Genomic DNA, 27,286 nt, shown 5'->3' with positions numbered 1-27,286 from the left:
AACATCAAACAGAAGAACGAAGGATTCCACTACCCATTTCCTTACCATCACTCACCACCATCAGCAATCATTACCACCGGCACCAACAACCCATAATAACCAATCACCATCGACAGTAACAACCACAATCACAACAGTAGCCGTCAACAACCACATGTAACCTACCACCATTGAAGCGGCGGTCAGTTGTTCTCTAGTCACTAAATCGTAACTAGCAGTCACAGACTCTTCTGCGACGCTGTGGACTGTAGCCTGCCAGGCTTCTCTGTAAACGGGATTTTCCAGGCAAGAATACTGGAATGGGTTGCTATTTCCTTCTCCAGGGGATCTCCCTGACCCAGGGATCGAACACAGTGTCCTGTGTTGGCAAACAGATTCTTTAGCACTGAGCCACCTAGGAAGTTCAGCATTCAGTCATACCCCTTTCCAGACCAACAGTGCATCACCACCAGTCCCAAGACAGTCACCCAAATCATCAATGAATGACCAAGAGCAAATGAACATCACTGTCACCACCCAACTTCAAACGATGACCAACTGCCATTATTCTAGAGATCAACCCTCCAGAGGAAAACAAGCAACCGCCAGCCACCAATATTCAACACTAGCTGGCACTAAAAGCAGCCATCCCTGCCACCACCACACCACCGACATGGGACAGCAGACAGCAACCACCGTCATGAACAATGACGTCAACAACCCAACTCTTCCACAGGAACCAAGAACGAAGCCACATCCATCCATCACCATGGCTAACTCCCACCATGAATATGCATCACCCACAATGGCTGCTGCTGCGTATGGAGCATATTATGTGCCCTGTGAAGCGCTTGACAAACATCATTTCACTGACTCTTTCAACACTCTTTCTGGCATCCAGCACCCCTAGACAGAGGTATTAACCTCATGGATAAATTACACTCTTTTTTTTTTTTTAATTTGTGATCCTCACTTGATCTTAGCCAAAAGGCCGAGAAGCGATTAATTTGTGATCCTCTTGGGTGAGTTTCTCCCTTCCCAGACCTGGTTGGCCAAGCAAATCATTGACTCAGCATTTCACACGGTTTCCTTGGGAGGGGTTGCTTTTCTCTCAAGCAGCAAATTATTTCCTGTGTTTCTTTGATCAAGGAGTCTTCCTGGCCCCGCTCAGTCTTGGAAGGGCTTCCATCTCAAGCCCAGAGCTCTAGCTGATGGTTTGCTTGTGGGTTAACCAGAGGGGTCCGTGGCCCGTGATGCCCTATTTATCACTGGCTTTCTGAAATAGGGTGATCTCGCAATCCCTGCCTCCACATTGCAGCAACTGCCAGGAACCCTGCAGTTGTCACTCTTAGCCCTGTGACTGTCCCCAGCCACACGCCCTAATGGACAGGTTGACAAAAAATGAAAGCTGAAGTGGCTTGCAGAACCATGGAACTTTGGCTGCGGGGGACAGAGGTGTGACATTTATAGCCAGCCAAGTCTCCTCTTCATGCGTGTGACATGATGCTACTGGATCTAGACCGAGGACCATGACTGTCTCTACAACCTTATCACCACAGTCATCATCAGACCTCAGTCTCACCAGGCGGTGATGCTTCTGGGTGCAGTGTTTTTTTCCCTGCCACCCTCCAGCAGAAGGAGCATGGTGGTATGGACAGGTTTCATCTCACCCACTCCCGCTTCTGTGATGACTACGCCAAACCACCCTGGCACCCACACTGGGACGCCGGCATGCCACCGTCATGGCAACCCACCACCCACTTGACCCAGCTTTCTCTCCCAACTGTGGTGGGCTCAGAGAGGCTGGATCCCAAGACCCTCTGAAGGTTCCCCCAAACACCTTCCACATCCTGAGAGACTTCCAAATATGACATGCGTGGGAACTGAGGCCTGCAGAGGGGGAAGTGACTGGCCCAAGGCCACACAGGGAGATGAGGCACCAAACTCGGCTGGGAACTGGGTTCCCCACACCCCAGGAAAGGGGTTTGTCCCTGCACCTGCAGGCACTGTGTGAGCCTTCAAAACCATCTTCTGTCCTCCGGTTACTGCTCCGTCCTTGGTGCCCCATCCCCACCCTGGCATCTTGTCCACCATCCAGTGGGAGCTTGGTGCCCGGTGTGGGATGCTTGGAGCACCTGAGTTGTACGGCAGAATCCCAGAGGGTCTGCTGTGCCCATTCCCATGGTCCCACTTTCTGGTGGCGGCCTCTAGACACTTCCATCTGACTGGTGCCCCCGACTGCGGCACTTCAGGGCCCACCCTGAATGACTTACCATGGTGGGGGCTGGTGTCTGGGTCCCTGGGGAGGTGCCTGGAGGGGTCGTGGGAGGGGTACAGGCTCAGGAGGCTCCTGGGGGCGGCTCGGGCATGGCCCTGCTCCTGCTCCTCCGGCAGACTCCCGGCCCTAGTTCCTCTTACAACAGCCCCCTTCTCACTTCCTTTGGCGGGAGGGGCCCGCGGCTACCGGGGAGGGAAGCTGAGCCTGGGGGCGGGGAGAGCGCCCAGACGGGGCCCGAGGGAACTGCGGGTCTGGGGCCCGCAGCCTGAAGGGAGAGGTTAAGGATGGAAGGCAGCAGCTGCCAGACCCCAGGAAACCAGGTCTCCAACCCCCTCGCGCCCCCCGCCCCCCGTTCCCCGGGGACTCGGCTACAGCAAGCGGGACAAGGGGCAGCTGGCTGCGGACTGATTGTTCTGTCCTGGGCTGCTCAGGAGTCTTCCAGACCCACTTGAGATGTGTATCTGCTCTGGGCATCCCGGGGCAAACTCCCACTTCCGAAGCCACTTCCGCTGGTCTTTCTTCCAGGAGGGAAGAATCAGGTGCGTTTCTGCCAGGGAGAGAGCAGTGGGAGTGGGGGGTCCCGAGAGCCAGGGGCATTTGGAAGGTCCCAGACTTTGGATGTTACGTCTAGAATTAATGACTGCGCCCCCCACCCCCGCCCCAGCTCTCTTCATTTTCTCATCCTAAAACGGCGGCGGTGGGGCTGGGGATCCTGCCGGGGGCGCCTGGCGCGCACATCAGTATTAGTCGCTCAGTTGTGTCTGACTCTGTGACCCCATGGACTGTAGCCCGCCAGGCCTCTCTGTCCATGGGATTCCCAGGCAAGAATACGGGAGTGGGTTGCCATGCCCTCCTCCAGGGGATCTTCCCAACCCAGGGATGGAACCCGGGTCTCCAGCATTGCCGACAGATTCTTGACCGTCTGCGCCACCAGGGAAGCACATGGCATTCATCAAATGTTGGCCCATCTCCTGATGTTTGGGAGACCAGCAGGCCACGTGCTGGTCTCCTCCTGACGTTTGAGGAAATGGCAGTTCCGAGAGGCTGTCGTCTGCCACACAGTGGGGAAGTGGCGGAGGCAGAAACCGACCTTGGGAGAGCCTGGCAGGAAGGCCTGCACACCCGGGTATCCCAGCGCTCCAGGAGACACACCGCATCCAGCGCGGAGACTGGCGTGCCGCGGCGCCCCCTAGTGGCCACATCTGGGGAGCAGCCCGTTTCTCAACCGACGGGCTTGGTGCCTGCAAACCTCAGCATTGTCTCCAGGGCACTAGACGTGAACAGTCAGGACGACACCCCCGCCCCCAACCTTATTGAGGGCGTCAGGGGAGGCTTCTGGGAGGAGGAGACTTTTTTTTTTGCTGAGACTGCGAAGTGAGCTGGAGTTAACCAGGTGAAGGGGGAAGGGGAGGGTATACCTGTTAAAAGAAAACAGCTCTAGCAAAGGCCCTAAGATGGGAAGATGGTGGGTATTTTGAGGAAATTTCAGGAGTCCAGTGCGCTGGAGACAGCAGAGTGGCAGGAAGTGTGGTGGCTGGGGTAACAGGTGCCAGATTGCGTTGCTTTGGGAGTCTCTGTGAGAAGCTGTATTTAAAAAAAAAAAAAAAGATTTTAGGTTCTGTTGGGTCTTCCTTGCTGCACCCGGCTTCCTCTAGTTGCCGCGAGTGGGGGCTACTCTTCCTTACTGTGTGTGGGCCTCTCATTGCGGTGGCGTCTCTTGCGGAGTATGGGGCTGCTCAGCCTCTGTAGTTGCAGCACGCAGACTCTAGCACGGGCTCAGGACTCATGGTACACGGGGTTAGTTGGCCCACGGGCCTGTGGCATCTTCCCGGCCCAGGGGTCCAACCTGTGTCCCCTGCATTGGCAGGCGGATGCTCAACCACTGGACCACCAAGGAAGTCCAAGAAGCAACTGTGTTTTTGACCTAGTTACTGGGCTCTAGTCTATGTTGGTATAAGTCCCCTTTGGGCTGTTGGGGCCGACTTGTGAGGGGCTGTGGCCCCTTCCAGGGCGGGGGGATAGCTGAGTGGGACCCATTCACGCGCGCGCGCGCGTACACACACATACACACACACACACACAGCCAGGCACGGAAATCTACACAAGACAGAACTTTATTGATGTAGGGCTTCCTGGTGAGGGGGTGTGTGGGCCCCAGGGCAGGGCCTGTAGCACCATCGTGGGGGTGGCCTGGATGACGGGGTCCCCCTGGGGCAGGCAAGGCAGAGAATGGGGTGGGTCTTCCCAGCTCTGCCTCCCCCCTCTAGCTGGTCTGGTCGGGGGCAGGGTGTCAGGGAGGTGGTGCTAATCCCCTCCCCCATAGCGGACATAGATTTCCCCCCCAGCTCAGAGTGGAGGGGCAGGGCAGTGCTGGGGGGGGCAGGGCACCGGCTGACCCCCTCCCCACCCCCACTCTTCACAGTACATATTCCGATCAAAGGCGGGTGTTGCGTAGGGGGGCTCCCTAAAGGTGGGTGGCAAGAGTTCTAGGGAGAGCAACTGTTCCCAACTCGAGCTCACCCTGGAGGAGCGGGGGTCTCTCTGTGAACTGAGAGGTGAGCAGAGGAGGGGCCGTGGGCGTGGCCAGCCCCTCTCCATTCCCTCACCACCCCCCCCCCCCCGCCCCCAGTCAGGAGCCCTGCAGGAGTTCCCAATAAATAACTTCCAGCTCCATCTCACCATTCACTCCCAGTTCCTGCCCCCTCGGGCTCCTTCAGGCTGGTCAGCTGCAGGTCTGGTTCCCCCCACCCCCAGCCCGCGCACATCCAGGACTCGCTCCGAAGGCCGAGCGCCCTCTAGCGACCCTGGCAGGTTTTGCAGCACATCTGGCGGAAGTAGGCTCTGCTGCAGAACTGAAATTTCAGCACCAGGGGGCAGTAGGCGACCTTGTTCACATCCTTGCACTCTGAAAGGGGCGGGAGAAGAGGAAGGGGAGGGGAATCTGGTCTCAGCGCCTCCCCCCTCCCCCCGTCGCGGTGCGACCAAGGGCTGGACACCGCTTCCTAGCTTCTCTGTGCCTCGGCTTCTCAGCTCTCCACGGGGGGCTTCTAACAGTAACCATGTCACTAGGCTTCTCGGAGAATTTTGAAAGAGAGTGCAGGTCTGGGACTTGGACACCGTGTTAAAATCACGAGCAAAGTGTTCCTTCCCAATTACCCGTCTGGCGTATATAACCCTTGCTCGTTTCCCTTTGTAACAGACTGGGGACATAAACTCCAGTGTGGTCCTTCCTCTCAGGGTATATGTGTATTCTGTGTTCAAGGGTAACTGACAGTCTGTTCCTGATAATGGACCAGGGTTCCCACTTAGTAGTCACTGATGTATGACTGAGCCTGGGCTACACGTGGGTTTAGTCTCCTTAAGGTGGTACGGAGAAGGCACTGGCGACCTACTCCGGTACTGTTGCCTGGAAAATCCCAGGGACGGAGGAGCCTGGTAGGCTGCAGTCCATGGGGTCGCTAAGAGTCGGACATGACTGAGTGACTTCACTTTCACGCATTGGGGAAGGAAATGGCAACCCACTCCAGTATTCTTGCCTGGAGAATCCCAGGGACAGAGGAGCCTGGTGGGCTGCCGTCTATGGGGTCGCACAGAGTCGGACATGACTGATGGGACTTAGCAGCAGCAGCAGCTTAAGGTGGTATTACCTCCAGTGAATATATTAACACATACCGCCACTCCTCCGCCTCTTGACAGATAAGAAAACCAAGACACAGAGATGGAAGATGAATCCAGGCAGTTTGGTTCCAGTGCCTAGAGTAAGTAACCTATAGCTCTCTATGAAATATACATTTACTTAGGTAGAAAGAGGTGTGTATATTTAGAGCACTGGTTTCCAAGGGAGGTGGTTTTGCCTCCCAGGGGATGTTTGGAGATGTCTGGAGGCAATTTTTCGATTTTCACCACTGGGAGGAGGGGTACCATTGGCATCTAGCAAGGTCAGGGATGCCGAACCGTTGACAATGCATAGGGCAGCCCCCGAGACAAGGAACCATCTGGCCCCAAACATCAGTAGTGCCTGAGGCTGAGAAACTGACAGAAAGAATAACATCAGGCAGATAATGTAGGAGCTCTCTTTCATGGATCACAGCCTTGTCATGGCGAAGGGGTTTGTATAACAATGAAGTTATGAGCTATGCCGTGCAGGGCCACCCAAGACGGACATGTCATAGTAAAGAGTTCTGACAAAACGTGGTCCATTAGAGAAGGAAATGGCAACCCACTCCAGTATTCTTGTCGTGAGAACCCCATGAACAGTTTGAAAAGGCAAAAAGACAGAGGACACGGGAAATGAGCCCCCCAGATCAAGATGCTACTGGGGAAGTGAAAGTGAAAGTGTTAGTCGCTCAGTCTTGTCCAACTCTTTGTGACCCTGTGGACTGAAGCCTGCCAGGCTCCTCTGTCCATGGAGTTTTCTGGGCAAGAATACTGGAGTAGGTTGCCATTCCCTTCTCCAGGGGATCTTCTCAACCAGGTGGATTCTTTACTAGTCTGAACCACCAGAGAAACTCACACTGGGGAAGAGTGGAGGGCAATTTTTCCATGGGGTCGCAGAGTCAGACACAACCTAGCGAGTGAACAACAGCAAATGTCATAGATGGAGATGAACAGGGAGGGTTAGAGTCAAGGAGGTGGTTGAAGGAATGACCTGAGTTTGGGCCCCCAGAAAAATCAGGTTCCTACAACGCCTGGCACACAGTGGTACCCAATACATGCTGGCAGGCAGGAGATGATGAAAGATGGTCTGGAGGTGGCAGAGAAAGGGATGTCAGTGTTTGGAGGCACTCTAGGGACAAGGGTCAGGACCCTCAGCACTCCTATCTATGGCATCCTCTGGACAGGGCCCTCCCGGTCCCCCTCAGCCCCCCAGCCCCACAAACCTTCCAAGCCGTCCCCCGGGGGCGTGCTGTCACACTTGGCCTCGCACTGCTGTGTGGCGGGTGGCCGCAGGGCCTCGGCACACTCGCGCGACGGCTGCCCGGTGTGGCTAGAACAGCGCACGGGGCGCTGCTGCTGCCCGAAGCCGCACTGCGCGGAGCACTGTGAGGAGTCGCCGATGAGCGGAAGCCTGGCACGGCCGCCCATCCCGCCACCCCTGCCCTGGGTCCCCGCTCGGCAGGGGGCGCGCGCCTACCTCGCCCCACTCCCCCGCCACCCAGCGGGCTGGAGGGCAGCGGCGCAGGTTGCAGCGCATGGTGGCTGGTGGCTTGGCCGCGGGCTGGCAATGCGCGGGGGGCAGCGTGGCGCGGTGATCTGCGCTCTTACAGAGGACCACGCGGTGGCGGAGGCCCGGCCCGCAGCTGGGGGTGCACTGCAGTTGGGAGGGGGCGTTTCATGCTCAGTGGGCGCCCCGCTTCCCGCTTGAACAAGGACTGGGGTGGATGCCGATTCAGTGGGAACGGAGGACGGTATAGCTAACTTCGGACCAATCACGGGGCGCCCACTAGGGCCAGCGGGAGTGGGGAGGCGCCTGGCGGGGGGATTGGCGCCCGATGTGGGGCCACCCCGGCCCCTCCCTGTTCTGCCTAGGGAGTAGTGGGTGGGCAGCGGGCGGGAAGGGGCGGCTGACCTCCGACCAGTCGAGGGCGGCCCACTCCGGAGGGCAGGCGGGGCCGTGGCAGGCTTCCAGTACTGGGGGGCGCGGCTGCGGGCAAGCGCTGTCGTCCAGCGCCTTCTCCTCGGCCGCCGACACGCGGCGCTGGCACACGACAGAGCGGCTGCGCACGCCTGCATCACAACTGCGGCTGCAGCGAGACCAGTTCCCTACCACCCAGCTGCGGGGGGAGGGGGCGGTCTGAGACAGTAGGCCGGGCAGCACCCTGACCTCGGGCACCAGCAGATCATCCTGCCTAACAACGAGCATCCTTACGGAAACTGGCACCGGAATGCCTGCTGCTCCCGCCACCCCACACCCCAAACTCAGAACATCTTTACTCTGGACCTGCACTGGGGGCAGGGAGGCACATCACCCCAAGGAGAGACGATGACCTGGACTTGACCAGGAAGCACCACTGCTCTGAGTCTGACTCTGAGACACCCCTGACTGCACCTTAGGGAGCCTGGACTCCTCTGATCCCAGGAGCTCGTCACCCCGACCCTGCATCTCCGCCGGCACTCACTCAGGTGGGCAGGGCTCCGTGTTGCAGGCACGCTGCCTCTTGGGCAGCTTGCTGTGGGCGCTGCAGTGGTGGGGGGCCACGGCGGAGCTGTCCAGCTGATTTCGGCACTCTACGGCCTGCACCTGGCTGCCTGGGGGCGGGTGACAGGCCCGCTCAGCCCTGCCTGGCCCAGAAGGTCAGCCTGGTGACCAGAACCTGCCCCATCCCGTCCCAGGCCTGGGTCTCACCGCCTGCACACTGGGCTGAGCATTTGGTCCAGGGCGCGTAGTGCCAGGAGTAGGGAGGCAGTGTGTCACGGGCGATGGGTGCATTGAAGCGGTAGCGGAGGGCGGGCAGTTCAGTTCGGGTCAGTACCTGGGGTCGCAGCGGCGGGGGGTGGGGGGCGGGGGAGGATCAAATAGAAGCCAAGTTCGAGGTCCCAAAAGGATGCTAACGTCCTCCTGCACTGTGCTCCCAGCCCTGCTGTTACCATGACGATGAGAGATGCGTTAATGGGTCCCAGGGCTTCTAGGCTCTGGGTCTGATCCGGCCCTTGTCGGAGCTGAAAGGTGGTTCCAGCCAGGGGCAGGCGGTGGGGCTGGGGGGTCCCAGGTAGCCCCTCCAGCAGCAGGGACTCCTGGTCTCCCTTCAGGGCTGGGGGACAGCAGAGAGGTCAGAACCCCAGCCAAGCTGATACCCCCGCTAACCCCCAGTCCTCATTCCCCCACCTCTGGCTCACCCAGGTGACTGAGGGAGAGGTTCAAGTCCTGGATGAAAATGTGGACGGAGCCTTTGGGGATCCAGACGACTTCCTCATACCCTGGACGGGGGAGATCAGGTGTCACTGGTTTGGTCTGGCCCTGTACCTGCCTGCCCACCCCACCCCCACGCCTGGTCCCTGATGACAGCAGTTAACCATTACTGTGCCAAGTGCTTACAGAGACGCCCGCTGTGTCTCTGGCTCTGTGAAGTAGATGCATCATTATACCCACTTTACAGATGACAAAACTGAGGCTCAAAGAGATGAAACAGCTTGCCCAGGTTTTATAGGTAGGAAGTGGTTCAGCTGGGATTTGAACTCCAACTTTCTTACCTCTCAAACCACTAAAATGGTTCAACCCAGCCTACCCTAAGACAAGCAGCAGGACTGAGCTTTGGGCAGAGGGGAGGGGGTACCATGGGGTTCCTGAGCCACATGTGGTGACTTGATGGTTTTAGCAGTCAGAGTCAGGTTGCCGTGCGCTCCATCACTTATGACCTGGATGATCTTGGGCCCCTGTGGACCCTCTATCCTTGCCCACCTGCATCCCCCATGCATACTGGTTTATCTGCCTGGACCCCCACATTGTCCCCTGGAAACCACACTTGGCCTTCAGTGCCTGTTTTGGCCCTTAACACTTTCCCGCTCTCACTGCCCCCCAAACACTCCCTGGGGTCTCCTTCCTTCAGCCCAAGGCTGGGAAGTCCTCGAGTTCACCACACCCTGCCGCTACCCTTGCCCCTAGTAAGCTTTGTGGTTTAGCACAGAGATCACCTCAGCCCACTTGCAGAGTCATGCTACTGGCTCCTCAAGACGGCATGAGACCCTCAGGATGGGGCATGGAGAGATTTAGGTACCCACCCCCTGGGATGCTTTCACTGCAAAGGTTTAGGCACCAGAGCCCAAGCCAGTTCCTGACTGTGACCTGGGGCACCACTCCTGGATCTTCTGGGGTGAGCTGTGCCCCCAGCTGCTAAATGGGGGAGTGTGGGAGGGAAGCTGGGGTCTCACCAGTCCCAAGCAAGGCTGGGCTGAAGACCCCCTCGATGGTCTCGCAGGCACTCCCGTCACCTCCGCACACGCGGCATTTGTCTTCCCGCAGGTCGGAGCCCAGGACGCGGTCGCAGCCCACGTGCTGGGGAGGGCAGTGGTGGGGGAGCGGGTGTCGGGGAGCCACCTCCCACCTGCAGCCACCCGCCTCCCCTCCTGTCTCCGGGAGGCCCCTGCACCTTGCACTCGCCGCTGACACAGATGTCCACTGTGTCCGGGCGGCAGGGCGTCCCATCCACCACGGCCGCAGCCCTCTCGGTGTAGAAGTTGAAGCCCTCTGCTAGGCAGGTGAGCGAGCAGGCCTTCACGCCCCCTGGGGGGCACAGCCCCGTCAGACCAAAGGCCGGACCCCAGACCCAGCGAGGCTGGGCAGGCTGGGCAGAGGAAGTGGGGGTCCCCGCTGTTTAGTCCAGGCACTCATAGGCACTCTGGTTCCTTGGGAGAGGGGCTGCTCAAGACAAAACCCATGATCCTGTCTCCACCTGCGGCTGCCCACCCCCGACCCCCACCGCCCCACGACCGTCTCAGTCCCCTGCTCACCTCCCCGGTACGTCTTCCATGTGTAGAATTTTCCACGAAAGGGGACGCTGTCAAATTCAGAGCACTGCATTTCCCTGAAGTCCTGGGAGCCTGGGGGACAGTCCTGGGGGGGGCACCAGAAGGGAGAAGTCAGGAGGCCAGGTACAGAGTGGGGGGGGATGTAGTTAGGGCAGAGGCCCCAGGGTTGGAGAACTCATGCTCTGGAGACTGGAGGCAGGGAGGCCAGGGAGGAGGCCGGATAGACAGGTGCCTCTGCGATGGGAGTAGGTGACTCATTCCAGTTTGTGGGCAAGCTAAGAATGACACCTGGGTTTCTGGTTTCAGACCATGGGGCCTTTCTTGAGAGAGTGGGCCTAGAAAGGAGTCAAGCACCCTCTTCATGAGTGTGTGGGACTTGTGGCTGGGAGTTTTGTACAGGAGACAGTGGTCCCTGGTCAGAAAGGAGTGCAATGAAAACTTGGCCACTGGATTGGCAAGGAGCACAGGGTCAGCTTTGGGGCAGGGGTGGGGCTTTGGAGGGGAGCAGAATTGGGCAGTAGAGGAAGGGGCCCCTTGTGGCTGGAGAGGGTTGTCAGGGCCAAGCAATTATCTCCAGGTGGGAGACGCATCTACTGCAAACGTGTGAGCTGGAAGGAGCTGGGACACAGGACAGGTGTGGGGAGGGCTGGGAAAGTAGCGGGTGGCAGCTGCAGGTTCCAAAGAAGATGGTGGCCACCCGGTCAGAGCTCGTTGGAAACTGACTTATGCCTTTCTTTCCTCGTGTCAGAGGGGCCTCGGTTACCCGGATTGAGGTCCTAGGGGACTCACCTCGGTGTTGCAGGAGCGGTGCCTCCGTCTCTCGCCCAGGCAGTACTTGCCCCCGATGGTCGGCCTGGAAGCGGGGGCGGACAGGAGAGAAATGGGGCAGGGGGAATAGCGGGCAGGGACCGCCCGCCTCTCCTGGCAGAAGGGCCTGAGGGCTGACCTGGGGCTGTCGCAGTGTCGGCTGGAGGAGGACACGCCGCCGCCGCACGTCCGGCTGCAGTCGCCCCATGGGGTCCACGGGCCCCAGGCGCCGTCCACGCCCTCCGGCCGCGACCCGAAGGGGACGCAGACCCGCTTGTAGCACCACTGCGGGTGGGATGATGAAGCGGGGGTGAGTCTGACTCTGCAGTCTCGAGGCCTTGGCGATCATTCCCACCCTCTCCCCAGCCCCACAGCTCTAAGCCCTCCGGGGGTGGGGCGAAAAGGGGGGAGGATGGAGGATAGGGCAGGGTAATGTAGGGGCGTGGCCTAAGCACACAGTCCCCAGCAGTGGGCGGAGCTAGTATTGGGCCAAGCATGCAGGGCGTAGCCTGGGAGGGGTGTGGCCTCGGGCAGGGGGCGGGACCTGCAGGCAGTGGGCGTGGCCAAAGCCGATGGAGGGCCCCGGCGGTGGCCCAGGCCGGTCGAGGCTCACCCCCTTGTCGATGGTGTGTGTTTGGCACAACGTGCCCTCGGCGGCCGGGATGCTGTTGGTGATGCACCGGTTGCTCTTGCTCAGACACCACAACTCGCTGCAGACCTCCTGCGGGCCAAGGTGCCCGCTCAGGCTCGGACCCTCCCTCCCACCTTCCTTGGGAGAACCCAGGCGACCCGCTCAGTGGGGCTCCAGCCTTCCTTTCCTGGGTTTCTTTTTGCAATCATTTGCAGGGTATAGGAGGGGACCTCTTCTCGGGCTATAAGCAGCACTTATCAAACATCTAGTGAAAGTGAAAGTCGCTCAGTCCGGTCCGACTCTCCACGACCCCACGGACTATACATACAGTCCATGGAATTCTCCAGGCAAGAATATCGGAATGGGTAGCCTTTCCCTTCTCCAGGGGATCTTCTCAACCCAGGGATCAAACCCAGGTCTCCCGCATTGCAGGCAGATTCTTTACCAGCTGAGCTACAAGGGAAGTCCTATCAAACACCTAGGAGAGCCTCAAACTCCCTTAGGCACTATACTCTCCATTTTACTGTGGGAAAACCAAGGATCAGAGAGGTAGGGTCACTTGCTAGAGGTCACACAGCTACTAAGGAGGCAATCTGGATTCTATCCCAGAACTTCAATCGATCGCAGGGTCTACGATCTAATCTCTCTGTAGTTCAGTCCCTTCTTTAGAAGCTAAGTCCTGTCTGACCCCATGGATTGTAGCCCAAACCCATGGATTGGGCTTCCTAGGTGGCGCGAGCCATAAAAAACCTGCCTGCCAATGCAGGTTAGATGTGAGAGCCACAGGTTCGATCCCTGGGTTGGTAAGATCCCCTGGAGGAGGGCATGGCAATCCACTCCAGTATTCTTGCCTGGAGAATCCCATGGGCAGAGGAGCCTGGCAGGCTGCAGTTCACGGGTTCACAAATAGTTGGACACAACTGAAGTGACTTAGCACACAGGCCCTTCTATCCATGGGATTTCCGGGCAAGAATACTGGAATGGGTTGCCATTTCCTTCCCCAGGGGATCTTCCCGGGAGTTCAACCCCTGGCACCTCCCAAGTTTCTAGAAGGAAACTTGGGACTGGCTAAGGAATAAGGAGGAAGGATGCTGGATTTCTTTTTAGAGTGGGCAAAGCAGCCCACCTCAAGAGCTGTGGTTCTGAAAAATACAGGCTTGATGATGGCTCAGCTCAAGGGCCCCGCCTTTAACTTTTTATTTATTTCCCCAGCAGGTGGTTCTTACTGTTTCCCCAACCTAAACTGGGGAAGTTCCCCAAAGTTTTAATCTATGAAAGGTTGAGAGAGGATAAGGCCAGGTTGAGTCTGTGTGGAAAGCTGCTCTAGTCCTCCCAGTGAAAAATCAGCCCATCTTCTTCCTGAGTCTTACTTGGGCTGGCTCAGACCCTGGCAACCCACTCTGGTACTCTTGCCTGAAAAATCCCATCGACAGAGGAGCCTGATGGGCTACAGTCCAAAGGGTCACAAAGAGTTGGACACAACTGAGCGACTAAACACATAAGACAAAGACTCTGGCAGCAGGTCCTGTCCATGGCAGGAAGCTGGATCAGTCCCAGGGAGCCATTCTGACCCTTTAGGTCCAGGTTAATTAATATCCCTGGACAAGCCTTCCTGGGTTCAGGTGTGGCCAAATCTGACCCTCTAGCCTACATCCTGTTCACTTCCCAGAGTCTTGCCTCTGAGATGTGGAAATCCTCGCCTCATTTTACAATCACATGTACTCTTCTCTTTGAACCCGATCCTCCCAAGCTTTGAAGATTTGGAATTGGACCCATCAGTGGCTGCAGGAAGGGACGTTTCCCATGTCAGCCTCTGAGAGATAACTGCACACATATGAGAAGCTTACAAGGTGGTCCTCAAACTTGCTTCCTCAGAGGATACTTCTCATCTAAAAACTCAGCCTGGGGCGTCTCTGGTGGCTCAGTGGTAAAGAGTCTGCCTGCCAATGCAGAAGTCATGGGTTTGATCCCTTCCCATGTGGGAAGATCCCACATGCCTTGGGACAACTAAGCCAGTGGGCCACAACTATTGTTCCCAGGAGCCATAACTTCTGAGCCCATGTGCAGCAATCACTGAAGCCCATTCACCCTACACCCTGTGCTCTACAACAAGAGAAGCGCCTTCAATGAGAATCCTGGGCACTGCAACAAAGAGTAGCTCCTGCTCGCTGCAACTACAGAAAAGCCCACACAGCAATGAAGACCCAGCACAGCCAAAAATACATACATAAATAAATAAAATTATTAAAAAAAACCAAAACACAACTTCAGCCTGGTTCTCTGGCTTCACTTGGGTTATATCCTCCTGGCCATTTGTTAAAATATGACAGATCCCACTTCTGACACCTCTTAAAGAGAGCTGCCTAGTCCAGCCCTGCTCATGCTCCTTTCCACAAGGAGTTGCCATGGTCTGTAAGAAATGAGTCCTGGGTCTCATTTAACTCTGGGAGACTTTAACTCCAGCACTGAGTTGCAACACATTCCCCCTCTCCAGGCCTTGTCTGTAAGATGGGCCTTGCCTACATATGGCTGAGAGGTGTATGACGACAGAGTCAGTACGAAAGGGCTTGCACAAACACCTTGTTATGGAATAATAAAGGCCACAACTACCTCCAGACCATGCATCAGACCCAGCTCTTTACACGTATTAACTGAGTTACATGTAGTCAATTATTTATCCCTTTGCCAGGAGGGCCCAGAAGATGTTCCTTGGAAAAATAAAAGGAAAAGTCTATTCAACATACAACCAGCAGTGGTCCGTCCTTGATAATCTGGCACTTCCTCCACCTCCCTACCTCATTATAAAATTTGGATTCATAAAAAAAACCTCGACTCAAATCCTAGCTCCATCATGTTCTCTAACTGTGACTTTGGCATTCTTCCTATGCCTCAGTCCCTCCCCCTGCAAATGTGTGGCTGTTAGGATTGTCAGGAGTTTAACTGAGATGATAGGTATGGCATGCTGGACCTGTAGTGAGCATTCAGTAAGTATCTGCCATCACTGTCCCAGTTAGGACACCCGGGACACGACAGAGGCTCAAGTGGCTTCTGAATTCTTTAGGAATTCACAAGAGGGAGCCAAGTTGGGTAGAGTGGGGTGGCAAGAGTGGGTTAAATATAATTGGATCAAGGGGCTTCCCTGGTGGTAGAGTGGTTGAGAATCTGCCTGCCAATGCAGGAGACATGGATTTGATTTCTGGTCCGGAAAGATCCCACACGCCATGTGGCAGCTAAGCCCGTGAGCAACAACTACTGAGCCACCATTCTAGAGCCTGGGAACCACAGCTACTGAAGCCTATGTGCCTAGAGCCTGTGCTCTGCAACAAGAGAAGCCACCAGAACGAGAAACTCACACACTGCAACCAAGAGTAGCCCCCGCTTTCTGCAACTAAAGCTTGTGTGCAGCAATGAAGATCCGGCATGGCCAAAAATAACTAAATAAGTAAATAAAATAAATCTTTAAAAAGATTTAATGGATTGAGGGTTTCTTTCCCTGTCTTGCACTGGAATAAAGTGAGGGCTTTTAACACCTCCCTGCTCGTTTTGAGTTAACACGGCCTCAGCTTGGACATTCAAACTGATCTTTTTGAGTCTTGAAGATGTGAAGGGCTGCGGCTGGGCTATTTGGGGTGAGGCTGTAACGAGTTGGGGAGCATGTTCAGGGAACTGGGGAAGGTGGGCAGGGGATGGGCAGGCCCTAGATGAGCCAGGGGTCCTTGGTGGCTGAAGAGGGAAGCAAGTGGGGCACCAGTTTCCTGGGAGGAGCTGGGAGGGCACCCTCAGCTCACTTCTCCTTGGGCGGATGGGGCTTCGGGAGCTAAGCCTAAGCCTCAAGAAAGAGTGGGGCGTGACCAGGAGGCTCAGAGGTTGTCCAGCTAAGGACTGGGGCCAAGAGATCTTATCTTGTGAACAAGTCAGTGGGGGTTGCAGGGAATGAAGACAGGGTGTCCCTGGAAGCCTCCGTCCCATTTTTTTGCCAAGTGGGGAAGATGGTTCATCCCGTGGAAACTATTTCCACCAAGTCTGGATGTTTGGTTAAAAATGGCCCCATTAGGGATCTTGGGGCTTTGGTCCTGCTGCAACAGAAGGGGTACCCCCAGGTTCTCCCCAGCTCAGCCCCAAAAACAGGGGTCTGGAGAAGCAAGGGGATCCCATTCTTGTCCTTGAGCACTGAGATTGCGTGTGACATTTGTATAACCCTCCCATCCATCTCTGTGCCCGAACCGCCACTGAGGCTCACATCCCTTCCCAGCTCTCCCATCCCCACCCCCTGTCCCCACCCCACCCCTGACCCTGGTGGTGGCGGGCCCCCTCCCCTCCCAGGAAGGAAAGCAGGAAGGCTCTCTCTACCCCGTATTTACACTGACGCGATTTGACTCCATGCTGGAAGCGGCACTGCTCATCCGCGTCATAGGCCTGGCCAGGGGCCACGGTTGGGTACACGAAGTCCTGTCTGGGGGGCCGGTTGTTCAGGCAGAGCCCCAGGCCCGAGCTGTGGAGAGAAGAGAGCGGCTGTCACACTGGAGGGCTGCAGGCCAAGCGCACAGGGGCCCCAGTTGGGTGCGGGGCCCTGGGGAGCAGCCCTGAGCAGATCACCTTCCTCGGAGGCACCCCCTTTCCCCCCAACATGAGTGTGAGACCCTGGGCGGGCAGATCCTCACTCCAGAAAGCTGGTGATGTAGTCGCGGCTACAGGAGGACCACACAAACGGGTTGGTCTTCATGGTGATGTGAGCCGCCATGAGCTTCGCTGGGTCCTGGCCACGGGCCCCGCAGCTGTTGCCCACGCCGTCGTGGTTCATGCCAAACCTGGGGACATGAAAAGTGAGCAGCTCCACCAGGTGTCGGGCGACACTTCCCCGCTTCGCCTGCCCGCCGCCTCCCCTGTCCCCGGCCTCACGTGTGTCCGATCTCGTGGGCGATGGTGAACGCCGTGGCCAGGCCGATATCTTCGTTAATGCTACAGCTTCTCTCTCGCTCGCACATCCCGCCCACAGGGGCCAGGCCTGGGGAATGGGCATGGGGGTGGGGTGGGGCTGGGGGCTCAGGGCTGTGTCTGTCGGTTCTGTCCACTCTGCCAGGTCCCTACCCCCACCGGGGCCAGTGTTACCCAGCCCACCGCCTTCAGAGGTGCTTGAAACCCAGGGGACCCGGGTACCTAGTGTGCCGCAGGGTTTGTTCTTGTAGATGCAGATGTCATAGCTGTGGGAGGAGGCGGGGGAGTCAGGAGGCTGGGCTGCCTCCCTAAGGGCCGCCCCTCCCCCACCCCGCCCCTCTCACGGTCGAGTCCTGCCCCTGAACCGAAACCTCATGCTCTTCCCCCAGCCAGCCTTGGAGATGCTGGGGTGCATGAGTGGCCAACTGAACAAACGACAGAGTGAAGGATGCGTCAGTGCCCAAATAGACCCCTACCTGCCTCCCCACATTCTCAGGCTCCCAGCAGCTTCTCCCCTTCCCTGGCTCCCCGACAGGGCAACTGGACAGTCCTGGTCTCTCCCATCTCCCAGCACAAGTGACCTCTGCTTGGACTTGGGCAATCCCCTGGACCATTCGCTCCTCCCCCTGGCCCCCTCCCCCACAGAAGGCCCCCCAGGAGTCTCCCTTGCCCCTCACCGTGTGATGAGCACTGCCGTGTCATGGTTGGCCACGCCATTCTCCGGAATGGCATTGCCATGGCCGCTGCGGTTCACGATGGACTTCTGCCACTTACAAAAGCTGTCCAGGGACTTGCCGGCGTGGTGGGTAATCTCCAGGGTGGGCTGAGGATGGACAGAGTGAGGTACACGGGTAGCAGCCACCCAGGGGACAATGCAGGCAGTGCTGAATTCTGTGGTGGTGGAAGGTGGGGGAACCTCCCCCCTCCCCCGCACCTGGTCCTCCGTGAGCAGGATGAGGCGTGTTACCAGGATATTAACGATGTTTCCCAGACTCGAGTCCTGGAAAAGTTTGGCAACCTGACCTCCAAGAAACAAGAGAGACCGAGTCTTAAGAGGGGCCCAGAATAGGAAACTTTAAGAGAAATGAGGACAACAACTTGTATCAATCAAGTGCCTACTGTGTGCTGGGGCTCAGACTATGCCTGCTGCCCAGATCTTCACAGAAGTAGGTATTAGTATTCCCATTTTACAGATAAGCCACCCGATGCTCAGAGAGGTCAGGACACACAGCTGGTAGGTGCCGAAAGTGGAACTCGAGTCTGGCTAAGCCTGCCTGCTAGTGTTTGTCTTTCTAGCTCAGCCTGTCTACTTGTCCTCCATCCTCAATGCCCACCCAACAGCTGCCTCTGCCCAGAGGCGGCCTGAAAGATGTGCACATCTGGCCTCATTCCATACTGTCTTTAAGGCACCAATTTGAGCATCACCACTGGAAAGTGGATGTGTGGAGGCAGGAAGCTCTGGAGACAGTGGTCAGAGAGAAGGAGGAAGTGGTCAGAGGAGAGGTGGATGACGGAGGCCACTCTGTGCAATGACCTTGAAGCCCTGAGCCATCACCATCCCATGTGGAAACTCCCCAGAAACCCTGGCAGGTTTGAGGAAACTTGGAAGCCCGAGGAAGGGAGGCAGAGCCTGGGCAGAAAACAGTGGGGTTAGGCCTGATATTATGTCTACATAATAGGTCATCTGTCTGTGCTAAACTTTCTCTCTTCCCTTTTTGCTTCAGTGGAACAACAGCATCACTCACCAAGCCCTGACTACGTGCCAAGTTGTCTAGCTGTCTTCCCTCCCACCACAGTTTTGTGACAGGTACTATTATAATCCCATTTTACAGAGGCAGGAACTGAGGCTCAGAGAGGTCCAGAGTCTTGATCAAGATCCAAGATGGGCACTGACTCTGAGTATGAGTCAGCCAGCTCATCTTGTATGAATTTACAGGAAGGCGCTCGGGTAAGCCCTGCATGCAGACAGATGCACGCCCATAAGTGTACTGCTAACCTCAACAAGTACCTGCAAATTGCCTGTTTAATTTTATACAGCAAACAATTATAGGATAAGTGCTGTGAGTTAGGTGCATCTGTGAGCACTTTAGCAATTCACTGCATCCACTTAGCCTTATGAAGTTGGTACTATTATTAAACCCATTTTACAGGTGGGTAAACCAAGGCAGAGAGGCTAAGTAGCTTGCTCAAGGGCACACAGTCAAAGATTGGCAAAGCTGAGATTTAAGCCCAGGTTGGTTAGCTCCTGAGTTCATGCTCCTAGCCACCGTGCTAGGCTACTTGTCACCAACAGGCTTTTCTTTCTAACTCACCCTGTCCCCTTCCCATTCTGTTTCACTGGCATTTGATCAGTGATGGGGGGATGGTAACAGCCCTTTTCCTGACTCTGGAGGTGGGCTCCACATTTTGGGGGGCCCATGCCCAGGGAGGGGGAGGCACTTACAATGTTCATGATGGCCAGCACGTACTGCTCCACATCCCGGCGCCCGTGGTAGGCCACCATCATCTTGTCAGCCACCACCAGGGTCTCCACGTAGCGCTCTCGGCTGACAGAGCGCTTCAGGCCTGGTTGGCCACGCTCTGTTTCGTTGCCGAGGGGCCGGGCAGGTGGCGGTTTCAGGGTGCGCAGCCACCACGGCCGCCCCTTCCACGGTTTCTCATCTGGATGGACAATTTCTGGTCATTCTGCTGCTTGCTCGAGCTGTCTGATGGTTCATCTGGCTGTCAAACACCTCGTTATCTGGCTCTTGGTTCTACAATGGTGAGGCTGCCCTACTGCCAAACTCACTGGTCGAACAGCCACCCAGCATCCCACGACAATCAACATGACCATGCAACTTCCCGACAATTCTACTGCCGGAATCGAGGTGTGTAGCAGCCGGCTACACTGCCAGAACTGTGTGCTGGTATGACTCCCTGGCCTTCCGACTGGGCAACTTTTTACTCACCCTGCAGCCCAACTGTCTGGCTGCAGAATAATCCCCCTGCCTGACAGTCTCACTGACCATCCAACTGTGACACCCCTTTTCTGTTAGGACAACCCACTGTGGTTGTGTGTCTGCTATGATATGCTGCTACTTTGAGACTGTCAGATATGCAACTAACAACATTCCAGTGGTTCTGCATTTTCATTGGACAGAGATTATTTTTTTTAGCTCTGTGACTATCCTGGTGAATCCTTGTTGTCCAGCTGGTTCCCCCAATGGCTCAAGATGGTAAAGAATCTGCCTGCAGTGCGGGAGACTTGGATTCAATCTCTGGTTCGGGAAGATTCCCCTGGAGATGGGAAAAGCTACCCACTCCAGTATTCTTGCCTGGAGAATTCCATGGACTGAGCAGCTTGGCAGGCAATAGTCCATAGGGTTGCAATGAGCTGGACATGACTGAGCAACTAACACTTTACTTCCTTTCCTATCCCCTAAATATCTGATGTTATAACCGTCCCCCTGCACATCTGGTTGTAAATCTGATCTTCCGAATGGTGGCTAATTTCTCCTGACATTTTCCATTGTGCAACTGCTCCAGTATCTGCTACCACTATCCCACTGCTTAATTGTCTGATCAGATGATAATCCCAGAGATGGATGGTTTTACAGCACCTGGCTGGCTATCTGGCTGCCTGTCTCATTCACTGTTGGGCCATCGGACTCTGGAAGTGACAGATGGGCGGTTCCACTGCCTACGGCCCTGCTGACTGTCTGCATTGCTCCCTGCATGCAGCTGACCTTCCAGATGGAGGGACACCAGCATGTACCTCTATCTCGAGGCACAGGTATTGTGCAGGCCCTCTGCCCAGCCCCAGACAGCCAGTTGTACCTCTCACTCCACAGGCTGTGTCCAGGTGAGGGTGACGCAGAGAGGAACGCTTATATACCACGTGGGGGCCACTCTCCTCCGGTCCCCGGTGCCCCTTGGGCCCCCCTTGCAGGGGCTCGATTAAGTATTCTTCTTCATCTGCCACAATCAGGCCGTGCTGGGGGTTGGGAAGTGGGACAGAAGGTTCGGTCAGGTTCTGGTTCCCAGGACCCCTGGGACCCTATCTCAGTTGTTTTGATTTCATTCCTTCTGTTTTACTTGGTTTACGTTACTACTGCCTTTTCAGTTTCTTCAGATGGGTGTTCAGCTCATTAATTTTCAGCCTGACCTAAGGCTACACATTTTCTTCTAAGTACTGCTTTAGCTGCATCTTAAAATAGCTAATCCTCTTGATTAGCTCAAAATGTTTCAAAATCTCCCACTGAGGGGGACTTCCCTGGTGGTCCAGTGGCTAAGACTCTGCACTTCCAAGGCAGGGGACCCGGGTTTGATCCCTGGTCAGGGAACTAGATCCCACACAGAACAACGAAGAGTTTGCATGCTGCCACTAGAGATCCGGCATGCAAGATGGAAGACTGAAGATCCCGTGTGCTGCAACTAAGACCCGGTGCAGCTGAATAAAGACAGAAAGGAAGAAAGAGAGGGGGGAAAAATTGGAATAATAAAAAACCCTGCCGCTGTGATTTCTTCTGTGACCTATATAAGTGTGTTTCTTAACTCCCAAGCTCGTAGGCATTCCGCCCTCTCTCCCAGAACCCTCCACTCACCAGGCCCCCGCAGGTGCTGATGGCCACGTGGGAGCTGCTGGCCTGGCCCTGCAGGTGGCCCGCGTAGAGGCAGTGGGGCCGGGCGGCCCTCTGCCAGGCCAGGCCTTCTCGAGTCCAGTACTCCACGGACACGTGCCCCGCCAGGAGGCGAGGGCTGTGGGTCAGGTTTAGCAGGAAGTGGGTGCTGGGTGCGGCCACCTTGTAGAAGAGACGGGCCTCTGCTTGAGGTCCCGTGCCCCGACGCTGCCTCCGGGGAGCCGGGGGCGAGAAGGCCAGCAGTGCCCCGTTGTGGTCCACTCGGGTGGGGAAGGCGATCTCATAGCTGTCTAGACTGGACAGGAACTCATCTGTGGGTGAGGGTTAGAGGCCTGGGGTGGGCCCCGGGAAGGAGCCCTGTGTGCTGCCTGCTTGGCTGCCGGGTGAGTGAGGCTGGCTTCAGTGGCCCCTGAATCTGGGTCACTGACCGCAAGACTCTGGCCTCACCGACCCCATGGGCCTCCCCCCACCACGATCCCCGTTCAGTTCCCACTGCCACCCCCCACCCTGGGTTGGGCCTACCTTGAGACCGGAAGGCGTGTGTGACCTCGAATGCGAGGCCCAGCCCCAGGGCGAGGGCCCAGTGGAGGATCTGGCAGGCGGGAGCCATAGAGGCCACGTGTCCACATGTCTCTCCCCAGCCCCGGCTGCTGGCAGCCCACGCAGCGCTGCCTTCCCTGTTCACAGCCTGGGCAGCATCACCGGGCTCCTGGGAGGTGGAGGGGTGGGAAGCTGGGTCAGGGGGGCCTGGACCTACTGCCGGCTGGAGCAGTGCCAAGGTCCCTTGCCAGGTGGACAAGGGCACCTGCAGCCAACCCTCTCCCCACTCCAGGTTTGAAGACTGAACCCATTTCTAGCTCAGTAAACTCCCTCCTCCTGCCCACCCCCAAGCCCCCAGCATCCTCCTTATCCTCTTAGGACAGCTGAGGATCTTAACTCCACGAGCACCTACTATGTGCCGGCTACTGGCCAAGCACATTCATGCCATCTCATTTCATCTCCATGATAACCCTTAGGATTCATTCATCAGGTGGTGACTGTATATAAGATAGGCTTCCCTGGTGGCTCAGGCGGTAAAGAATCTGCCTGCAATGCAGGAAACGCAGGTTCAATCCTGGGTCGGGAAGATCCCCTGGAGAAGGGCATGGCAACCCACTCCAGTATTCTTGCCTGGAGAATCTCATGGACAGAAGAGCCTGGCGGGGTACAGTCCGTGGATAATATGAATACAGTCCCTGCCCCACTCCCCCCTCAAGCCATGGGACTCAAGTCTCCCAGGAGCAAGATGACAGACCAGAAAATGAAGAGACACATGATTCAGATCAAGACATGTTCTTTATGAGAAGTAACCGAGAGGCTTGGAAGTGGAGGTGGGAGGATGAAGAGACAGGAGAAGGTGTGCCAGGGGGAGGAGCAGCAGGGGCAAAGGTCCTGGGGGCAGGGAGGAGCTTGGTGCAGACCCATGACCCCGAGGGCCAGTGCAGGAGGACCACATGGGGAGAGGGAGACTGGCCTGGGACACATGTGAAGGTCAGTCAGCATGAATTTTCAACCCAGATGAAACCCAAGGCCAGTGCTTGGCACCCCTCCCACCCTGGGTGAGGGGTCCCGCCTTGGGATTCTCTGCCACGGGTAGAACCACTCACCCCACCCTGCATCCTGGTCTCTGTCCCCATGACCTCTCTTCACCCTAGCCTTCCAGCCTGGCCCTTAGTCCTGCTTCCTCTCATTTCCGATTCTTCCTCGAAGCTTCAGGCCTGCGGGGCAGGTTTCTCCAGCCTCTACCCTGGGCCAGCCTGCCACAGACACCGCTCTGGGCCACCACCCCGTGCCAAGCCCTCCACCCCCTCCTGTCTCCGCCCTCCTCCTCCTCCTCTGTGCAATTCCCCCCTTAATCACACACTGTCTTGTTTTCTTTGCAGCCTGGCCAAGTCTGAGAGTTGATCCCCAAACAGGGCAGATCAGCTCCTGAGGGATGAAGCCAGATAGATGCTGACTTAGAAGCTGACCTCTCCCCCTCTTCTGACTGGAGCCCCCCCGCCCCCCGCCCCAGTGATGGGGAGCTCACTCTCACTCTGACTGTGTTGCTCTTTTCAGACAGGCTGATGTTCACCCCGGGGGTTTCTTTCTCCCCCTCCTGTTTACCTTTTGGGGGCTTCAGTTGGTGGCGCGGTGTCGAACCCTTGTGTGCGGGTCCCTCTGGGCCTCAGTGCCTCTTCTGGGAGCCTGGACAGGGTGGGAAGGGGCAGTGAGGAGAGCGGAGCTGGGGCTGGAGTTCAGGGGTCACTGAGGACACCTTCTCCCCCGCCCTGGTCAACCTCCTTTTGGCTTTTATCCTCCCTCGGTTCCTAGCCCCCAATCCCCCAAAGTTCCCTTCTCCCCCACTTTTGTCCCCCTCTCCCACCCCACTCCCATCTCCTCTCCCATTCCATCCCTGACTAGCTCTGGGATTAAAGCCCTCCCTGCGTGGGGTCCCTTGAGTCCCTTCCTGCCTTAAGCACTTCCCCATGTCCAGGAGGCAGTATTCTCCCTGCAAATGAGGCTGGAGCCCCCGGGCCTCCCCCAGTCCTGTCTCTTTCCTCCTCCAGCCGCTGCCAGGCCGGGTTCAGTCCTCACCTCCTTCCTCTGAAGCTCGGCCCCTCCCCCCAACAACCTCACCCGCCTCTGGTGCTTCCAGCTCAAGGGGATGTCAGGGAGAGGGTGGAGGACCCAGCTCAGGTGATGGGTGGGGTGGGGTCGGAGGAGCCTGGAGGGGGGATCAGGTACGAGGTGTCTACCAGGGGGAGGCCAGCATCTGTAACAGGGGCACAGCCTGTGGGGGGCGGGCCATGAACAGCTTGGTGACTCTGGAGCAGGGAAGAGAGGAGGCCTGGGGACAGGTAGAGGATTCCGGGCCGAGGTAGAGGATTCCGGGCCCGAGCCTCTAGGGGTGGGGGCAACAGGATGTCAGCAGGGGGTCTCCCCCAGGCTGCACGTGGGGGGTGATCACACGTCTGCGACTGTGTGACTTTGTGTGGTGTCGCCCATGTGACTGTGTGTGTCTGCCCATGTGACCCTGCGCGCGGCTGCAGGAGTGTGTTTGTGTGTGTGTGTGTACCCAGGCCTGGCCTTCCCCCCAGCTCCTCCTCCTGGAAGGCTAGAGGGAGGTGGCCGGCGTGGGGGAGGGTGCCAGCTCGCTGGAGGCTGGGGGAGGAAATGCCGGACGGAAACCGCCGCTACTATGGAGACTCCATCCCACCCTGGGGATCCTGGGGGGACCCCCGCTGCTCTACACCCAGACTCCAGGGCCGTGCTGGGGGCCAGGGCCACAGAGCCTCCCTGTGGAGGCCAAGGCCGAGATGGAGGCTGCCCCGGGGCACGACTCCCTGCCTGGAGAGGAGAGCAGACAAAGGCCCAGCCCGGGAGGAGGCCGGCACCCAGGCCCCCGCTGGGTAGGCAGCCAGCCGCTAATTAAAGGCCCTGAGCCCCTGGCTGGAGACGCCGGAGACAGACCTCCGAGGCCCCAGTGACCAACTCAGGGGAAGTGGGCGGCGCCCCTCCCACACCCAGACACACACACACACACACACACACACATATACGGAGACTTGAGGGTGACCATACCTGTGCAGCCGGGGGACCAACAACCAGACACCCCCAGACCCACAAGACACCCCCCAACTCAGCACACACTCACACCTCCCAACACCCGAGACACAACCACACACTTCCCAGACCTACGTGCACACACACTCATTCACACACACACACCCGGGCCTACGTGCACAGACACGTACACACTCAGAACAGACCAGAACACACTCACACAGTCCTGCAAACCTTGAGACCCACCAGATGTCTGTATCCACAAGCGTCTACATACTCCTTACACCCTGACACACACAGGGAGACACGCCGGCAGATGTGTGCAAACACACACTCATCCGGACACTTACCCAGGAGACCCTGAACTCCATGCACACACTGGCTTACACGCACACTTCCGCAGACACACAACACCCACATCACACACAAGTTCAAACACAGCCAGACATTCAGATTTTCACGTAGGCACACAGGCGCTGACACACGGCATTTACACAGACGTGGATATCCACATCCACAAACACGCACACCCGGAGCAAACAAACCCAGACCCGAGCTCCCAGGACCTCAGGGGCGCGGTGCGTGTCGCACACGCTCAGGGGCATCGCACACCGCCGCGGCCCCCACGGCCCGGCGTCCCCGGCCCCGCGGCCCCGGGCCACCCCCGGGCTGCGTCGCGGACACGCAGGGTCGCCCGCAGCCCCCCGGCCCGCCGCGCCCCGCCCGCTCCGTTACCCGCGGCCGGCCGCCCGCCCGGGCCTCCGCCTGCTGTCCCGCCGCGGTCTCGCCGGCCCGCGCGCAGGAAGGGAGGGAGCGAGCGCGGCGGCGTGGCCGGGGGAGGGGGCGCGGGGACGGCACTTCCTGAGCCGCCTGCCAGGGTTATAAAAAAACCCCCAAACCGCGCGCCGCCAGGACCCCGCCCGCCGCCGCCCGGCCTGGGCCGCGGGCTGGACCCGAGCCAGGGCCCCGGGAGCTCGGGCGGCCCCGCCCGGACCGGCGCCCCGCCGGGGGGGCGGGGGAGGGGTGGGGGCAGGGGGGGCGACCCGGTGGGGGCGGGGATAGTGGGCGGGGGAGTGGGGGAGGGGAGGAAGACTAGGGTCAGGGTATCGGGAGGGAGGGAGAATTGGGTAGGGGTAAGGGGAAGGGGGAAGGGGAGCTGGGGGGGTGGTCGGGGGAGGGGGAGATGGAAGGGAAAGAGGCGGGGCAAGGGGGAAGGAGGCAAATCGGGTGGGGGGATCAGAGGCAGGGAAGGGGGAACAGCGAGGGGGAGGGGAGGGCCCACTCCCTCGCCAGCATCCGCAGCGTCCACAACAGCTGTTATTTATTGAAGGCTCCTCCTTGCTCAAGCAAGCATTTATTGGGCGCCTCCCGTGTGCCAGGCACAGTGCCCAGGGAGCCTGCATCCATCTCAACCTGCTCCAGCCCTCTCAGCTCTCCCCCCTGGGAGTTTGAGCAGCCCTGAGCCTGGGCGTGGCCTGACTGGGCCCATTTCACAGAAGGGGAAACTGAGGCCAGACGGTGGGGGGAGAGTGAACGCTCCCTGAGAGGAGGGGTCCTGTGGGTTTTGGACAGCCCTGGGTCAGTGCGCCATAGATGAGCTAATGCATGAACACGGGTGACCTGGAAGGTCAGAGCAAGGTTGGGATTCGAACCCTACGTGGCCGGCTCCCCCTCAGGCCTCTGGGCGCCCGTCCAGGAGGCTGGAGCTCCTGGACAGGATGAGGCGGTGACCCCTAGACCTCACCATTCCAGGTATTTTCCAGGCCTGGCCCCCAGGGAGCTATGCAGAGGCTGGGCTGGCCTTGCCCTTGGCCTTCTCGGCTTCCTCATCCCTGGGTGGCTGAGGGGGCCGGTAGTAACCTTTACAGGGCCGCTGGGGGAGGGGTTCTCTCCATAGCAAACTTGTTTTTGCCTTGAACTTAGAATGACATATCAGGGCTCCTGCATACAGTAGGTGCTCTGTAAATACCACAGTCCTCCTGGAGC

General features: G+C 57.8%; 3 protein-coding genes and 1 long non-coding RNA gene across 7 annotated transcripts in view; 2 read left to right on the top strand and 2 right to left on the bottom strand.

The window, feature by feature from the left end:
- Positions 1-2,401, bottom strand: part of MYO1F (myosin IF) — a 39,661-nt gene extending 37,260 nt beyond the window's left edge. The window contains exon 1 of the mRNA XM_043466405.1: positions 2,253-2,401. Coding sequence (XP_043322340.1) covers positions 2,253-2,255 — 3 coding nt within the window. The 5' untranslated portion in view covers positions 2,256-2,401. The remainder of the gene's footprint in view (positions 1-2,252) is intronic.
- Positions 2,402-2,667: 266 nt separating this feature from the next.
- LOC122440327 lies at positions 2,668-8,383 on the top strand. 2 transcript variants are annotated; one of them, XR_006269087.1, is made up of 3 exons: positions 2,668-2,796; positions 5,954-6,015; positions 8,312-8,383. It is a non-coding gene; the product is annotated as an uncharacterized LOC122440327 (long non-coding RNA). The 2 variants fall into 2 exon arrangements; XR_006269088.1 differs by lacking the exon at positions 2,668-2,796 and adding an exon at positions 5,719-5,736 and having other exon boundaries at positions 5,853-6,015.
- Positions 4,356-26,162, bottom strand: ADAMTS10 (ADAM metallopeptidase with thrombospondin type 1 motif 10). Of its 3 annotated transcripts, none has more exons than XM_043466402.1 (26): positions 26,036-26,158; positions 23,861-23,941; positions 22,238-22,424; positions 21,680-22,026; positions 20,913-21,069; positions 19,540-19,757; positions 18,031-18,114; positions 17,774-17,919; positions 17,319-17,362; positions 17,061-17,166; positions 16,823-16,969; positions 16,512-16,653; positions 12,075-12,251; positions 11,670-11,815; positions 11,513-11,576; positions 10,706-10,808; positions 10,345-10,478; positions 10,127-10,250; positions 9,095-9,175; positions 8,846-9,009; positions 8,604-8,730; positions 8,377-8,506; positions 7,827-8,031; positions 7,392-7,568; positions 7,138-7,297; positions 4,356-5,162 (listed from the first exon to the last, which is right to left on the bottom strand). In XM_043466402.1, the coding sequence occupies exons 3-26, from the start codon at positions 22,323-22,325 to the stop codon at positions 5,053-5,055; spliced, it is 3,381 nt and encodes a 1,126-aa protein (XP_043322337.1). In that variant the 5' UTR covers positions 22,326-22,424; positions 23,861-23,941; positions 26,036-26,158; the 3' UTR covers positions 4,356-5,052. The 3 variants fall into 3 exon arrangements, 2 of the variants coding, with proteins under 2 accessions (XP_043322337.1, XP_043322338.1); XM_043466403.1 differs by having other exon boundaries at positions 12,144-12,251; positions 26,036-26,157; XR_006269085.1 differs by lacking the exon at positions 4,356-5,162 and having other exon boundaries at positions 7,157-7,297; positions 7,827-7,984; positions 26,036-26,162.
- Positions 24,544-27,030, top strand: LOC122440912 (proline-rich proteoglycan 2-like). The gene is made up of 4 exons (XM_043467580.1): positions 24,544-24,594; positions 24,856-25,146; positions 25,900-26,346; positions 26,977-27,030. Exons 1-4 carry the CDS (start codon positions 24,544-24,546, stop codon positions 27,028-27,030), a joined length of 843 nt encoding a protein of 280 aa, XP_043323515.1.
- The last annotated feature ends 256 nt before the right edge of the window (positions 27,031-27,286 follow it).

This window comes from Cervus canadensis, chromosome 4 (assembly GCF_019320065.1).
Source record: "Cervus canadensis isolate Bull #8, Minnesota chromosome 4, ASM1932006v1, whole genome shotgun sequence".
NCBI classification, from domain to species: domain Eukaryota; kingdom Metazoa; phylum Chordata; class Mammalia; order Artiodactyla; family Cervidae; genus Cervus; species Cervus canadensis.
This window is presented reverse-complemented; position numbering and strand designations above follow the sequence as displayed.